At 36.3% G+C, this 17,311-nt stretch overlaps 1 protein-coding gene across 8 annotated transcripts in view; it reads right to left on the reverse strand.

Moving 5' to 3' along the window:
* Positions 1 to 17,311, reverse strand: part of BCAS3 (breast carcinoma amplified sequence 3) — a 374,628-nt gene that overhangs the window by 314,882 nt on the left and 42,435 nt on the right. For all 8 annotated transcript variants that reach the window (XR_774766.1, XM_010573787.1, XM_010573786.1 and 5 more), the window contains 2 exons: positions 6,736 to 6,843; positions 2,435 to 2,511 (listed from right to left, as the gene is read on the reverse strand). Coding sequence is in view for 7 of the 8 variants with exons in the window: in XM_010573787.1 (XP_010572089.1) it covers positions 2,435 to 2,511; positions 6,736 to 6,843 (185 nt within the window). In the remaining variant the exon portion in view is untranslated. The remainder of the gene's footprint in view (positions 1 to 2,434; positions 2,512 to 6,735; positions 6,844 to 17,311) is intronic.

Raw genomic sequence — 17,311 nt, forward strand, 5'->3', positions numbered from 1 at the left:
CTAGTGATCCTCATTTAATATTTTTGACCTTTAATGCCACTGCTTCTGACTACAATCAATCAGATAACACAGCTGAGAATCTTCTTCACAATGAGAAATTCTCTGGGCAGCCAGGGCATTCTTACTGCCACTGTCCTGCAGAGCTGGGATGCTCCCATAATGGAAACAAACAGGCCTATAAGACCTTGTGCCAAGCTTCCTTTTCAGGGATTTCTACTTTTCCAATTTAAACTGACACTGCCCTTTCCTAAATTTAAAAAAAACAACAACAAACCAAAAACGCACTGCAAAAGAGCCCAGTTGCTGGCCAGTTGGCCAGTTTTGACTATCAAAACTCTATGCAGCTAACTAGGTAGCTCATTTACATCAAATTTCAAACACAGAGTAACTTAAGCCTTTAAAGATATACTCTTAGGTCAAAGATATTTCAGCACATACGAAGTCAGAAAGCTTAAGACAAAAGCTTTACTGCAGCCTTCAACATGCCAGAGCGTAACACCCGCTTGATAGCATAAGCTATGAAGTGAAACAACTAAACTTCAGAACACTCAGGACAACTATTCCCCAGCACAGGTCCAAGAAACCCATTCATCTAGGAAAAAAGCACACGTCTTTTTTGCCCCGTCACACCCCATCACTGGCCACAGGCAAGCTGGGGTGGTGGCAGGGGAAGGGCCGTGGTGGCAGCAGCAGCTCCAGCTGTCTGCTGGGTGCCGCAGCTTTCCGAAATGCCCAGCATAAAATGAGGGGTGTCTTCAACCGAGCTTTGGAACCCCAGAACTAGAACAAAGTTTGAGAACATCTTCAGTTTCTCGTATTACAAACACAGCACAGCTGGGAGAAATACACTGTGAATAGTGACATTTCAGGAGTTTGGATTTTCAAATCATTTGTTAAATAACTCCAAAAGCTTTATTTTATCCTCTTTAAATTCCACTGCTGTTCCACAAAAATGCACTGCAAATCGAAAGTTAAGTTAGGAATGGGATACCCCTGTTTCTCAAAATACAGTTCAGTGGATTAATTTTTAAAAAACAAACTGCAGTATCTTTTTTTTAAAAAAAAAACAATAACTGGAATTCGAAAAGCACAAGAGTTCTCAAAAATACACACTTAACCGAGGGTTTGTTGGTTTTTTTTTTTTACTTTTTATCTAAAATAAAGCAAGGCTTGTATCCTAATTTTCTTTGATGAAATAAAAAGAAGTGAGTCTTTTCCCATTTGGCTCTCTTCACTGAACCCCAGCAGCCTCCTAGTATCTTACATCCATGTATAGGAAGAAACTGACACCTATTGGCAACTTTAATATTACTGCATAAAAATGTTTTTCTTCAAACTATTACAAGAAACAGCTTCTCTTAACTAGATTTTTCTTTAAATACATAGATAATATAAAAAGATAATTTTGACCTTTTCCAACTGTGACTGAAAATACCTCCAGAAAATTTCAGACTCTCCTTTTTAACAATAAAACTCTGAGCCTTCCAAAGTAAATTATCATCCCTCAGTAATCTATAGATTTTAAGAGGCTATTCTAATTGATAAACAGAAGCACTAGTCACTAACTGCTTGAAAAATTAAATTTTAATTTTTTTCTGGGCTGAATATTTCCTTCGTGTTTAGCATTAAAACACACACAGTCTTGGGAGCACGTAAATGACATCCTAATCCTAACCACATCCTGTGACAGAGCAGATCACAAGCAATAGAAAACACACCATTTTTCTCTACTAACATATCAACTACTGTGTTACAGACGTTGAGGCAGCAAAGGGACGCTTACAGTAGAAGAACAGCTTCTGGAGAGCACCTTACCCATTACAATCAATTGCCTCCTATTGAGAGGCAAGTCGTAGGTTACATCGGGATAAAGGAGAGTCTGAGCGAACAGTTCCTTCATGCTCAAGATATACGTGAAAGCACCTGCAAGCAAATATCTGCCTATAGTTTTTCTACTACAACACTTTACTGACCTGCTTGAGCTCTGGGGCCTGCTAAAGTAAGGACACATTAAAAAAAAAAACAACACAAGGTACCAGGGCCAAAGGAACAACAAAAAATGAAAAGCGGGCAGATCGCTGCCAATGTGTTTTCCAACTGCTACTTATGTGTACAACCTGAAACTCAAAACCTGAAACTTTTGCACATATTTCTGCAAAACAAACAAAAGAATTCTTCTGCTACCTATGGATGCCAGTGTAGGTGCCCTTCACAACAGTGAGAAGTTAGTTACAGCAATAATAAATATGCAAAAGAGCCATGGATTCACAGAGTAACATTCAGGGTTTTTTTGAAGCAACAGATTTCCTGAAACTCCAAATGAAGGCATGGAGACTTGCTTCAAGGTTTTAGAAATAAAAACAAAACCAAAGAAATCTGTTTTATCTCTCTCCACCACTAGAGCAAAAAGACTGAACCCAATTATTATACATACTTGTAACGAAGAATTTTTTGGTGAAAGTACAGCTGTCAAAGGCGGCAATTTTCTCTTGCAGGACTACAACAAGTATCCTGAAAACACAGAAATGGAACGTTTACTTTAAACATTAAATGCATTGGTTTAAAGATTCAATATCTAAATGTAATTATTTCAAAAGCATCAATATAAATTCTACAGTGATAAACTGCCAGGTTACCAATACATGGCAGTTATTGAGGATTCTCTCTCATCCCAACCACACAACCTTCATTTCAGGAAGTACACAGATCTGATACAGAACAACACAGCATATTTATGATATACCTCCTGCAGTAAAAGCTCCATTAAAAAGAAAGAATGGAATTGCAAGGATCCTGAATTACTTTCAATGACTCAAATAACAATCAAATCAACAATTGGTAGGACACAAGCTAAATTTGAAATAATCCCATTGCCCATCTCATTGCAAATTTATTAAACCATCTTATTTACTAAAAGCAGGGTGGTTTTTCATACCAAGAACATCAGCACACTAATAAAGTTGAGAGAAGCAGAATTTGTGCCAATTAGCAAAATTACAGGTGTATGTTTATGTATTGACTTGTACATGTATGCACATTTATTGTAAAATACCTGTTCATTACTTGAAACAAAGAACAAAACCACACGATAACTATGCATGAAACACTGTACTGTCTAAATGAATAGAGACCGAAGATGCAAATTTGGAAAGTGAAGCATCTTGAAAGCTTTATAACTAGGATACATTGATGACTTCCCAAAACCAAGTTCTTAAACTCCTGAAATGAAAGAGCCACCTGGGAAGCCAACAAATAAACAGATAAAATCTACCAGCTATGTGGAACATTTAGCAATATGCTGTCATTAATTAAGAATCTGATTATTCTCTCATTAGGAAGAATATGAGACAGTATTTTTTTAATTAGCTAACAATATGCAGCATTAATAAATACTGTTAATTGTAAAGATATGATGTAGAGAATTAATCACATCTCTCAATGACTAAAAATACACACCTAATGTTTTACCTGAGAATTATGACTGCATATTACAGTATAGAATAATAATCTTTAGAAAGATGATGTATCGCATCAGTCTCAACACATATCCTTGGGTAAAGGGTGATGCTTATCTCCCATCAGTGTGTATACCAGCCATTAACTCCTCTCTCTTTTTTATTTTCCCTCCCCTATTTTTAACTCTCTAGCCATAATAACACCTCCCTCTTCTCCCTTGAGGGCTCAATAGCTTTAATACTCTTCGGTGATGGACTACACTAAAATTAAAATACATACCTTATCCACCTGCTTGCTGATGTTTTCATATCTGAACTTATAAATAAGTTTTGAGTCACAATTTTCACCTAGAAAACTGTACTAATACTCTTCCAATAGGCGTGATTTACCTATGCAACTGCTATTTGATTTTGATATTATTTTTGCCAACCCAGTTGCCAAATAACACAGATTGCATCTGTAGTTCCCAAGATGACTCCTGAAGCCTGTTCAGTAGGCTGGTGTAACACTAGCCACTTTCTATTTGTCTGATACAGAAACTGATTAAAGTAATAAGCGCTGTTCTGTATCTCAAATTCTTTCAGGACTCTCTGGTTTATAACACCTCATCCTGGGACTTTGTCGCTGCTCTGTTTTTCAGTATGCCTCTATCTAGAAACAAAGAGAAGTACAAATTCATGGAAGGAAGGTGAAAATCAAGGAAAATTTTCGGACAAAAGCCTTTCATATTCCCAGATTTGCAGACCTAGAACGGGAAGCACAGGTACACTTTCAGAGTGAGCAGCTTACTTGGCAAAAGAAGAGGGCGGAACACATAACAAGACGGATTCAAATGTGTTAAGTCATACAAGAAATTAACGTAAGATTTCTTATTTGCTTGTAGCTCTCTCATTGTGAAAAAGATGCTCCCCCACCCCCTTCTGATTTATAAATCTCAATTTTTAAAAGTTATAAACTCTGCATATATCAATTAATATTAGTTTGGGACAACATAGTAGTTTTAGTTAAATGACATATCTTCCAATTGCTTAAACTGCATGAGAGAAAAACAAAAGAAAACGTACCAATTCTAACTTCTTCCACAAGGCCTAAAAGAAAGTTAACCAATGAATAATAGAAAGACTTTAAATGAATGTGCAAATATAACGTATATATAGAAAACCTATGTATATTTGATTGCAATATTTCCCAATCCAGTAGATTTTTGTTTTCTACTCTTTGAAGATGTACTGTCTTTCTGCATAAATGAAACCTACCAGATGGATGATTCTAGAGTATAAATACATAAATAATAAAAGTTTTCCCTTCTTCTGCAACTCAAGTTCTATTTTAACTTCAAATTTTGGACTCCATTAGTCTACAGCACAGTTAACGCACCATTAGCACTGCACTTGGCCACATTTAATGCATTTTCAATCTGAAATAGTGGGCTTTCCTTGGATAATAACAGAATCTGATACGTTCCAGAAAAGCAGCTACCCTGGATACAGCCACATGGCTTTGAAGTAGCTTTTCCATTTTTGCCACTTAGGAAAAGAAACATTAGCACCTGGAAAGACTTTTTAGTTGGGAGAGACTTTGAATGATGATTTGCCTTTTGACTGTTTTTACAATTGGATTTTTCTTCTGCTAAGAGGCCAGACTGGAAGGATTTACTATCATCACACTGTACACAAGGGAACTTTAAATTTTTCAAGGGACAGTTGCACAGATAAGTACCAAACTCCTTCTGACAGCTTTTAAAGGAACAGTGACCTATTCATGGCACATAACTCTCACCAACTCAACCACTTCAGAGAAACTATTTTTTTGATATAACAATCATACCCACATCCTACAATAAGCAGATTAATGGGGATAACAAAAACTACCATCCTTTACTTCTTTAAACATTCAACATCAAAATATCCTCCTCGTTATTAGATTAGTTGTGGTATTAAAGATGTTTGTTCACTAGTACTACTTTTCTTCTGTAACTTCTACTTGACCTGATGTAGTCATTAAAGTTTAGATTTTGATGGTATAATGATAGACAATGTCTAACAAAACCTTTGTGGCTTCTAGGGTCGGTTTTGCTTGGGTTTTTTTGGTGTTTTGGTTTTGGGGTTTTTTTGTGGGTTTTTTAAATATATTTTTTTTCCCCCATCCTATCTCCAACACTGCTAACTTCCCTTAGTTGCATGAGTTTAATACACGCTCACATACTTTTGTGGTCTTCGTGTATGCAAGCATGCTACCTACTGCCATACTAATCAGGCATATAAAACATACCATTCTGATGTTTGTTTTGATCTTAATGATTTGTGTTATTATGCCACCTTCCTTACTGAAGGACCATCAATTCCAGCAAACAGATACATATTGCCAAAGAAATGCAGTAATTTCTTTATTCAGTGCTCTACCTTTAACACAGGAATCGTATCCCACAGCTTCCATAAGGTACCTAAAGACATACAATGACTAATAACAGTAACAGCTGGGAATAAGGAAGCATTAAAGCAAGCAGCACAATCATGGACTTTGACCAAAGTCACTGCATCAGATTCTCTCATCAGGAGTGCCAAGGGATCATCAAGATCCTCATGCAGGGATCCTGGGTTTTCTCTTTTGTCTTAAAAAGATGCTGTAAATTACAAGGGTGTTCAGTTTTGTGTGTCTTCGAGAGATGAAGATCTAAAGTTAATTCAGAAAAAATCTGAACTCATGATTCTATGGAAACAATAGATTCTATTGTATATGACCTCTATGATGCTCAGCCTTCTAAGCCGTTTTCTCTCAGAAATTAGGTGACTTCATCCCAACTAAGAGATGATGCTTCGTTATTTCACTCACAGGAACATTATTTCCTGTAAACCACAGACTGCACCCCAGGAATTTTTTGGATGTGCAGGAAGGCAAAATATGACAGAAGAATGGAACACAAAGAAGAGACCCATAAACTCTTAAGCGCTCTATGCTGTTTAAACTCTCGATGATCCCATTTCTTCATCTGTAGGTGGATGATAGAGGATTCCAACAATTCCTGCTCACCCTCATCACAACTGAAAGAAGCTTAAATGATTTCAGATGCAAAAGGTTTTGAGCTTCTTAAATGAAAGTCATTGGAGAAGCATACTGTCATATTCAAACTGAAATATTACTTGAGAAATGGAGAACCAAAGCTATGCTTACAGGAAAGTCAAAATAATAAAGTCAGGGAGTGCATACACCAGAAACTGTATTCATTACTGAAATTTTACATGCCCTAACACAGAAAGAATGTAGAGTAAACATCCTTACCTTTTATTGCAATGCAGATCATAAATAGGAGTTTTGAACTGTATGGACTTGACCATCTCTCCTGTTCGCAAAGAATAAAGGTCCACACAGCAGTAAGGTGGGCTTGTGCTAAAATGAATTAAAAAAAGATTTTAATGGAAAGAAGGATTTTTTGTAAAATTATTTTAAAATTATTTCAGCCTCCCTATATTATTTAGCATGCTAAATGAAAAATCCAGCAATCCAAGCAGACTGCTGGAGAACAAAGGGTCAATATAAGCCTTCTACATTAAGGAAAGGTATGATTAAAATCGAATTGTGATACCCTCAACGGTCACAAACCTGTATTGTGCAACTAATTATCAAGCACTTAGTTTCCTTTGTCACAAATAAGACTTTGGAACAGCAGATCTGACCAGCAAAATACAAGCCATTTGATAGGCATGAAGTTTTCGACTGCATTCTAGTTATTTAAAAAATATTCTGCAGAGTAACACTTTCCTAAAGGGGAATACTTGCTTCCCCCTATGCAACAGCTGAATCATATGACTTGATTTGATAGAGATACATTACAGAGAATTTACATTACATCTCTGATGGACTTTTGTTTGAACTATATAGAACTTTTCAACTGCTTTGTGTCACTTTTATCATTTCAATGTAAATAAAACTCTATGGCTATTTCTTAATAAAAAGGCTTGCTTTCTTTTGAGAGGGAGAAAGTGCTGAGTGTTCCGATAGGGTTGAGGAAGGTAGTGGTGGAAACCATTTTACAAGCTGAGGAGAGGCTTTGATGTGGCAGTTCTTTTCCATAACACCTTTTTTCCCCTCCAAGAACGCATTAAAATGTTGGCTACTTCTAGGTCAACGAATATGAAGGAGCACAAATTGCCAGCTGTACAAACATACACTAAGTATTGGTAAAAGAGGGTGTTTCCCCTTGCCCATATCTGTTTTATTTTACAGAGTTTAACACAATTCCTGACACAACACTTGCTTGTCTTTTGGATCTGCTCAAGCTGCTCGAGAATTTTCTGGAGAACTGGAGTACAAATGCCAACTGTTTACCTCAAACGCCTCAAGATAATAAGATGGTACATACAATAACTATGCAGCAGAGAAACAATATACAATTATGCACAGAAAGACAACTGTCAAAGAAATAATAGAAAAACTAAGTTTTGACATTTTGCCTACTGAAATTCTTCCCAAAATACACATTTTTCTAGGCACATACCTAGGCTAATAACTAGAGGGTGCTATTTATTACTTTTAAGCACTTCAAAGGCCCTTCAAAAACACTTTTTGAACAGTGAGACTCAGGTCTAGTTACTTTACAGTAGAAGCTCATTGCTGCTAGAAAATGCGGAACACCACAGCAAGGTCTATGTACAAACTTTTTTTTATTTAAGTATATTTATTTATTACCTAAGGGAAATTATTATTTTGATAAAAGGGTACACAGATTATTATTTCAAAACAGAAATCACAGAGGTTGATACAGCTAAAATTATATTAGCATAATTGATACCGATTACTACTTCCATGTAAGCCTGTGTTGACTTGACATATAGCTAGCTACATGACTGCAACTCAAGAGTATGTACTTTCTAATACATATTGCACCAACAAAATTATGCTTAATAATCCTGTCACTCAAATGAATAATTATGTCATGCCTTTCTTCTGGCTGATTGTGGTAAGACCGTTCTACCAATGCCTTTCCCCCCCCCCCCAGGAAAGCCCCATTTTTTGGCTAAGTGCTTTATCCACCAACTGCGACACAAAGGGGTGGAAGCACAAGCGCTTGCTCTTTCTTTGGCAATCTTTTCAAAGGTAGAAAGGTAAAAAAAAAGTTTCAATCACTAGGAAAGACTTCTCTCTACCATTTCCTTCTGGTTATTTTAGTTCCTCTCCCTGTTCAAAGTAATGGCTGTTAGGAACCTAATTTGCTAATGAGTGCTCTCAATTCATTAGACACAACATTCATTAAATTAGCGTCATTTAAATTTATAAATTCTACTCCAAAAGCTGTGTACCTAAACGAGTAATGATACAATGCTGAGATCCACAACATCATGTTCTTTTTTGATCAGGCCTCAATAACACTCAATAACACGGTTTCAACTTGCTGGGGGGGGAAATCAAGGATTTTAATTTCATTGTTCAACAGAACCCCATACAGTAAGGATTCTCCAACAGTGCAAAATTTAATTTCTTTTCCAAAAACATTATTTCTCAACCATTCTAAAAGTATGAGCCTCTTGAATGGTCTTTCTTTACCTTCCTTTATATCTCCTCAGCTAGGAGAAAGATCAGTTCCTCTAGAACAGGAGAATGAGGATTATAGACACAGATCTAAGGATCCATTTCTCTGTCACAGCACTTAAAGAATAACAATACTACTACCTTGATTAGCCTACACTACTCACAAGCAGAAATAAGAGCTATCTTTCCTCCTCCATTTCAGTGATGTCAAAAGCTCGGGCTCAGTGGTTCTGTGTACTTTCCTTACTCAGCCTCTGATATGCAATGGATTCTATATTGACCCATTTATGCATATGAAATCAACAGAAGAATAACATTTTGTCCTTTCTTTCTCCTCTAGAGGGAATTCTCCCCCAGGTTAGTTCACTGAAAGGGCTCAGTGAAGTCTAACAAGCATGGAAGCAAGAAAAAAGGAAGCAGAAGCACATGAATTGAGCAATAAAAGATGTGCAATGGGGCTGCAAAAGCCAGAAGTAGCTTACCACCACAGACCTGCAGCACAACGCAGCTTCTTCTGACACTTTATGACCTCCACTGTACTACTCTTAATTCCCAATCTTCTTGAAACAGGGAATTCAGGGATTTCTATGGCCCACATTGCAGCCAAAGTCAGATTAAATTACAGCGTACCCTTTACATTCTTTAAGTTAAAAATCTGGACTGAATCCTGGACATAGCTTTTAAGAGCTAGGCATCTCAACTCCTTTTAAGTCATTATTTAAGAAGAATTTGAACCCAAAGCCACCAAGATCAAAAGCAGAGGATGAATGTGTTTCCCTTCTTCCATAACATTCATACCACATACATTATTGCATACCACATAGCAGGAAGATTTACACTAAGCAAGATGCCCTATTTAAATATACAAAAAAATTACTGTGTTCAGTAAGACAAAGCATCATCACTGATAAACATACTGGAGTCCTTTGCAGGGTCTCTAGAAAAATTTACTTAGGTATAATGCTTTGTTCTTAACAATTTTCTTCACTAAACTATCAAACAAATACACAATGAAATACTAAAAATGACACCACCTATGAAAACAAGAAGTAACATTTAGTGTAATCAATACATTTAAATTTCAGCTACAAAACCAGAAGTATCCAAACTACCACAGAATACCACCAAAACCACCACAGATTGCAAGACGGAGCCCTACAAACTTGCAAAATCATCTCTTGACAATCGGAAGTTCTCAAAACCTTCAAATTGTATGAAACTAAAACTACTGCATCTTGCTCTATTGCAGGAATAGTCATGAATATTCATTTCATCAGAGGATCATACAGATATTGTAAGTAAATGTGCCTGAACTATACTAGTTGACAGCCTATCTTAGCTTATACTAACAAACTACCATCATTTGGGGGAAAATAAAGCAAGGAGAGTTCTAGCTAAGAAGCTTTTCTTCTGATAAACTGAAGGTTCATGTATGTCTCGTTGATGAGAAGGGCTCCGATCATATTTCAGTGTACCAGTGATGATTATGTAAAGGGGAGAGATTAAGACAGGAATGTGAAAACACTGTTTTTTGCGGTCTGGTAATAACATTAAGTCTGTCACAAAATTCCTGCAAATTACTCCCACAGATTATTGACAAATTTTCATTATGTATCCTGATTGCTAAAATAGCTGCCTAATGTAGAGGTATCAACAACTTCTTTAAAGGTAATGGACACAAATGCACATACAACTTCAAAATGTTGGCATTAATAAATATACGAATACACTCAGGCTCTTCTATCTTCTCCTATTTGACTGTTGCAGTGCAGGGATAGAAGAAAAATAACAGATGCCTTGTACAGCTGGCACTTGACTACATCTGTGCTTATGCATCACGACATAACTATCACCTCTTCACAGATTTGCTAGCTATGAGTCACACAATTTATAAAAGCTCTGTGTAAAATGTTTGCATACAGAGACAAATATACTGTACAACACACACACACATTTTATACGAAAAAAAGGAGAAGACTGATGGAACCAACATGAGGCCAAAATGTTCTGTGCCTCGAAAGATTTTACTCTGCCTGCTCACAAGTGTTTACTTTCCTCCCTGCTGACTCTCCCCACTCTGCCACGTGATAAACAACATCCCACTCAAAGACAGAATGGACATCAATTACAGAATGGTCTCCTGAGTCCATAAAGGGAGGGGGAGAAAAGAAAAGAATGGGGTTTTCTGAGAGGTGTAAAATTGAAGTAGAGATGTTGCTGAAAAAGCCGACCACCAGGCCTTTGTAAGGCATTCTTTATGCGAGGCGTTTTCCAGTTAATTGTGGCATTTAAAAAAAATCATCTCAGGATGGAAGCTGTTTAGCCACCATAGTGCATCACTGTATATTTTATACCATCTTCACAAAATGTATGGCTAGAATCCTTAGAAAAAGAGATCAAGGGAAGCATCTCCAGCTACTTTTCTTTTGCTCTACATGTATACAACATAAGCTTGATGAGATACACAATGATGCCACTTGGGAACAATGACAGAAGTTACAGCATCATAACACATTTTAGATAGCAATAAAATTGCTAAAGTAATAGGTAGAACCTCCCTTAGGGAAAAGCATATAGTTATACAGAACACTGTTACAGTAAAAATATTTTTTAACACCTGTACTCCTTTATACAGGCTCTGCAAATTTCTTTTGGAAAACAGTCTGTTAATTACTATTAACAGCTAATGTGTTAATGTATTAAAATGACAAAATGAATGAAAACTTTGGAAAACGGTGAAATTGCATCAAATTATCAGTGAGATCACATGAAGAGATTACATGGACTGATCTAACAAATATAGAAAAAACTATCGCTTCTCAAGAACACGACATTACAGGGATTCTAAGCAATATCAGTATTATAAATAGCCTGCCAAAGCTTGTCAGAAAAAACTGTTCTAAAGATTAGTTAACTTCAGAATCTGCTGATTCAGTTGTTATGCCTTGATGTCCTTTAGTAAAGACGATGCAGCTGTCTGCAGACAATCACTACAGCATTCTTTACCCAGAGTCTCTTTTTGGCAACTTGACTTCACATGATGGAACAAGGGAAATAGCTTATTTCCAGCTGCTATGTATAAATTGATCCTCGTCTAAGGTGCCACTTTGCAGTACGCTGCATGTACCTCTCGCCTGTTGAAACTGCATTACAATGAGCTCCATCTTTCTCTAATTACACAAAGAATTACATTACATCTGCCTTGTTCTGTACCCTTACAAGGCAGTTTCTTTCTGTATTTACTCAGGACAAATATTGCACATATCAGCAGCAGGTTTTCTGGAGTAATGATCCCTTCATTTCTATTTTATAGTTTCCACATTAAAAAAAAAAAAAAGATTTCGTCTTCTTCCATCATGTATTGACCTTCTTATAATGTGCAGAGCAACATAAAGAGTTTTCAACAATGAAAAAACATGTAAAAAACTTCCACTCATCAGCTTACTTGATCTAGCATATGACAAAAAAGTCTTTCATTTAATCACTATTCCAGTTTTGATACTTCCACATATTATCTGGCAAGTTATATAAACATTCAACAAATTCATATTCAAATTTGATGGGATTAGGCTGTGTAACTGTATGAGTTACTGCACAGCATACAGCAGCAGCCTAATATAATCTCTACTGACCTCAACAGAATGATGTCCATTACCTTCTGAAGCTAGATACAAAAACCCCAGATGTAACAAGAATTACAGAAAATGTCTTGCTAAATATAACTAATTTATTTTATTAAAGACTAGAATGGTATTTGTTACTGCAGCAGCTAGAAACACTGCTTCCTAGCAGTGAGAAAATGCTAACTCTACACCGTGGAGGCCAAATCTTGCTTTCCTTACGCACCTGAGTACCAACTGATAGAAAAAAGTGACAAATCCACAAATTGGAATTACATTCCCTGGGAAAGGCTAATATTTAAACCTAGAGAAGCTTCAAGCCTTCTAGCACACGTTATGCAGACCAGTAAATTTAACAGCTGTCACTAAACCAGTTTCAGACAGTAGGTCATGTACTTCCAGTCAAAAGCAATTTGACTTTTATCATACAGTCATATAGATACTACTAGTTTACATAAAAATAAAATGATCAATTAAAAAAAACCCTGGCAATTATTCTGTCACAATTTGTCTGTTATCTTTAAAGTTTTGTTTCACAAGGAAAAAAGCTCTATGTTAACTGCAGTGTTTCAAAACTAGGTCAGGTGACTGGTTTTATTAGTCTGTTCTGAAGTACAGTTTAGTTTTAAAAAACATAACCTTTCACCGTTTCTAAAAAATATAATCATTAGTGTACTTCTGTTACTGTACGGCATGTTCCCAGACTTACTTTTCATTCTACTACGGCCACACTAGTACCACTCTTCATTATTCTAATGTATTCTTCTTATGATGCTTTATTTGTTTGCATGCAATTTGCAGTAATACTTTTTCCAAGCCCAGCAGACCCAACATAGAAAAAAGCCTTATTTTTAATTACTTTTGGTGCCTTTAAGAAAAGGTAAAAATATTAAAACTTATACAGAGATCATAGTCAAAACCCCTAGTAGTAAAATAATCTCTTATTAGGCCCAGCTTTAACAAACTGTGGGATTTATTAACAAACAAACAAAAGATGTTTCTGTAAATATTAAGTAGTCAGGTGCCTTAAATGGAATATAAGTTCAAAACTTATTTTACAAAAGACAGCTTATTTCATTGTCAAGTCAGAAGGGACCATTACCTCACCTAGACATCCTGTCTAATGCAGGCCATTAAATTTCACCTAGATATCTATTGTTATACCTAGCTCAAATGCTTTAAAAGCAGTTCAGCCCTGGCACTGAACAGCATGTCACATACAGAAAACAAGAGAGAAAAGTGACAGCACATCCAAGGAACTGGCTGGACAAGGTATGCTCAAATGATCTGTACAGCAAGCTACTCCAGAAAGATTTTTAAAAATTACTACACTATAAAGCATCAGCTCCACCAATAAGTTACCAGTAAAGAAAAAGCTATTTCCATATAGGAATGAGGAAGACCCCGACAGTGACACAAGTACAAGTTTCTAAATAGCAGTGCAGTGGGTTAAGATTATCCAGTAACCTGTTCTAGCTGTGGTCACTCTCTGGTGCTTCATAGAAGGGGAGGAAAAGCAAAACAAAACCAGAGTACACAGTACACAGTTAATTAATTGTGTATTGGAAAAATTCCTTCCTGAACCTTTACACTGGAAAGTTGAAGCATGAGATTTGATTATGATCTTCGTAGTAATATTATTAGCATGTTGAGACCACAAAGGCAATTCTGTTCTCTCCTCAAAGCCCCTGAAGAAGGTTTGCTCAGATTAAGAGATTTCAAGACTAGAAAGATCATCTTCTCTTTCCAGGCCATGCACAAAACATCCCAGAAGCTCAAAGAAATTATTTTATACCAAGCAACCTAATCTTGTCTTAAAAGATTTCAAGCAACAATAAGTCCTCTATTTTTATGGTAAGTTGTTCCAACATTTAGATCATTGTATTTTTGTGAAATTACTTCTTATTGCAAGACAGAATTTGTACATATTCTGCTTTCCAGCTTTTATGTCTGTGTCAAAAACACAGAAAAAGCTCACTGCATTCAGTTATCTTTTGCCTAAGTCGGTAACCATCCAAAGCAATCCAGTCACTAACTAATCTGCAACAACGTAAAAAAGACTTTTAAGCCTTAAGTTGTACGGTTTGTTTTCCAGCCCTAGCACATATCTGCAGTCCTCCTCTGAGCTCTCTTCAGTATTGCAGTATTCTCGCCTTCTTTCTGAAGGATGCACACCAGAATGAAAACTTAAAATAAATAAATAAATAAATAAAATTTCAAGGATCACATTATTTATTCCTTAAAGACCACTGCAGAAAAAGCTTTCATTAAGACATTCACCATCTAGTCCCCTAAAACTCCCTGGCTCTCTGCATCCCAACTTTTCAAAACAAAAGCTTGAAAACTTAACTCTGTAAGTTATTTTCTTACTTTCATTCATGGTACTTAACAGATTCATTCAAAATCATGAAAAGCAGAGTAAGATTTCTGAGAAAGTGACACTTCCCAAAAACGTGTGTGTAGCAGTGAAACACAAAGCAGCAGAGACATTTTAAGTGTACCACAAATTGCAAAAAGCATGGAAGCACTTATTTCTAAATAAGAAAAACCTGTACCAATCTTAGACACATGTTACTAAATCTAATCCTTTAAATACAAGAGAGGAAATTATTTGATATAGCACTAAAATATTTGAGTTAAATACCAAGAGATACAAACTCCACACTTGTATCTTTATCAAATATTTTGATCAAGTCTATCAGTCCAGTAAAAAAGGTTCCATCTTATCCTCTCACCTCACTGTCTTCATAGTCCCACGGGCATATAACAAACATATTTTCAAAAAGTCATCAACTCTGCAGAAACCATTTTGTTACAGGTGAACTACAAGTCTCAGCCTGAGTACCAAAAAAAGACATACCAAAGGAAAACCACATTGTTTGCTCATGTGTGGAAAGAAAAAAGAGATGGGACTTGTGTGATTGTGCCAGAACGACCACTAGACAAAAAGCAGTAGAGCCATCTGTGTGTACAACATGCAAGTAAGCCCCTAATTTTTTGAACAAAGGAAATAGATAAAAGGTGAACTAACATGCATCAATTCCTGTGCAACATTATGTCAGGTAGGCAGAACAAAGATGCAAAGAACTGGGAATGGAGGTACCACTCCTTTCAAAGACTTTCAATGAAAATTCTTGAAAAAGATCAAAACAGTATCTAAAGCGTTGATCCCTACATCTTAGCAATGCTAATGTTTAAAATTTCCATTAATCACTTCCCCTTCTACTTTTTTGGTTTCAAGGCAAGTAGTATTTTGTTCCTGTAATTTCATAAGCAAGGCACTTCTCCAGAGCATAGAGTCTAACTGTTAAAACGACTCAGGACTGACTCAGGAAGGGCTGGTTTCTGTCTCCGTGCATAACTCAGGTCGTGGTCTGTGAGAGAACCTGAGGCTTGACAGTGGTCGGCTGGTCTTGAAGGTTGTAAACCACTGCAGGAAAACTGTCCGTATCTTGTTTTTCTGTCTCTGCAGTGACATAAATCCCTGTCCTCAGGTGAAAATAACTATCTTTTACTGCAAGGTGTGGTACTGTATAAACCTTTCCTGCTTACATGCAAATTTATATTATCATAATTAGCTGCCCAGGTATAAATTAATTCTATAAATTATAGAAGACAAATGTGTTAAGCAACCATGTTAAGTCGTATCGATTTAAGCCAGTTATGTCCATTTTGTCTTTAGCAAAAATGATTCTTGAAGAAGCTAAACTTCATTACAAGGCAAAACTTGTAACTAAATAAATTACATTGCCATATGATTATAAGCTTTGTAACACTGTTCAAAGAATACTTAATGGCAACAGCACATTAAAATAAGCTTATTGTAAAGCAAGTAAATTCTTTGCCTTATTCTCCATGTCTACCCTCGTGTATATGCTACCATTTTTAAGTGTTTTTAAAATGTTCTACTCAGTCCTGTACACATTGTCCTTTCCAAGGGCAATCACATATATTTTTATAATCTATTAACTTTTTATCAATTTAATTAAAGAGCTATGGTAAAAGATCCCTACCTTTAGCAAAACATTTGCAACAGTGTACCTTTGGAAGAGGTTTAAGAACTTTTAATAAAAAGCCAGTTTCATGCCAGGGAATTGCTATGCTGTTTACATCTATACTCTCCGTATGGCTACCTAAGGTAATGAATTAACTTAATATTTGGAATTCACTGATTTCGAGGAGAAAACAAAGTTCTCTGTCTACATGTATTTCAGTCTCTGTTCTATTACAGAAGATTACAAGCCTCAGTTTCTTCCATCAGACCCTTTTTTTTTTAACAGCAACAAAAAAAAGATACCCTATTTTCCATTGACTTCCAAGCTGGCTTCTTCCCCACTGTTTTATCCTTATTTATTGGTTCACCAGCTGATATTTGCTGTCGAGAGTGTTAGATATACAGACTCCTGTGAAGCTGTTCTAATTACCATCCCATGAATCAGTTTTCAAGTGCTGCTTGTAAGTGGCAAGGCCAGCACTCCCCTCCAGGAGATCAAGTGCATCCACTTATCATAACAATAGAGCATAATGGACATACTACACACATGCACCACAAACAGCATTTATCACAGTGGCATGAACATACAAGACACTTCACAAAAACACACAGCCAGGAAAGTCCTAGTTCAAAAGGCTTATTATCCAAAAAGCACTAGAGGAAGAACATAGGGGGGGGGGGGGGGGGGGAGCGAGGGGGTTTTTTAAAAAAAGCA

Source organism: Haliaeetus leucocephalus, unplaced genomic scaffold, assembly GCF_000737465.1.
Source record: "Haliaeetus leucocephalus isolate CR32 unplaced genomic scaffold, Haliaeetus_leucocephalus-4.0 Scaffold395, whole genome shotgun sequence".
NCBI lineage: Eukaryota > Metazoa > Chordata > Aves > Accipitriformes > Accipitridae > Haliaeetus > Haliaeetus leucocephalus.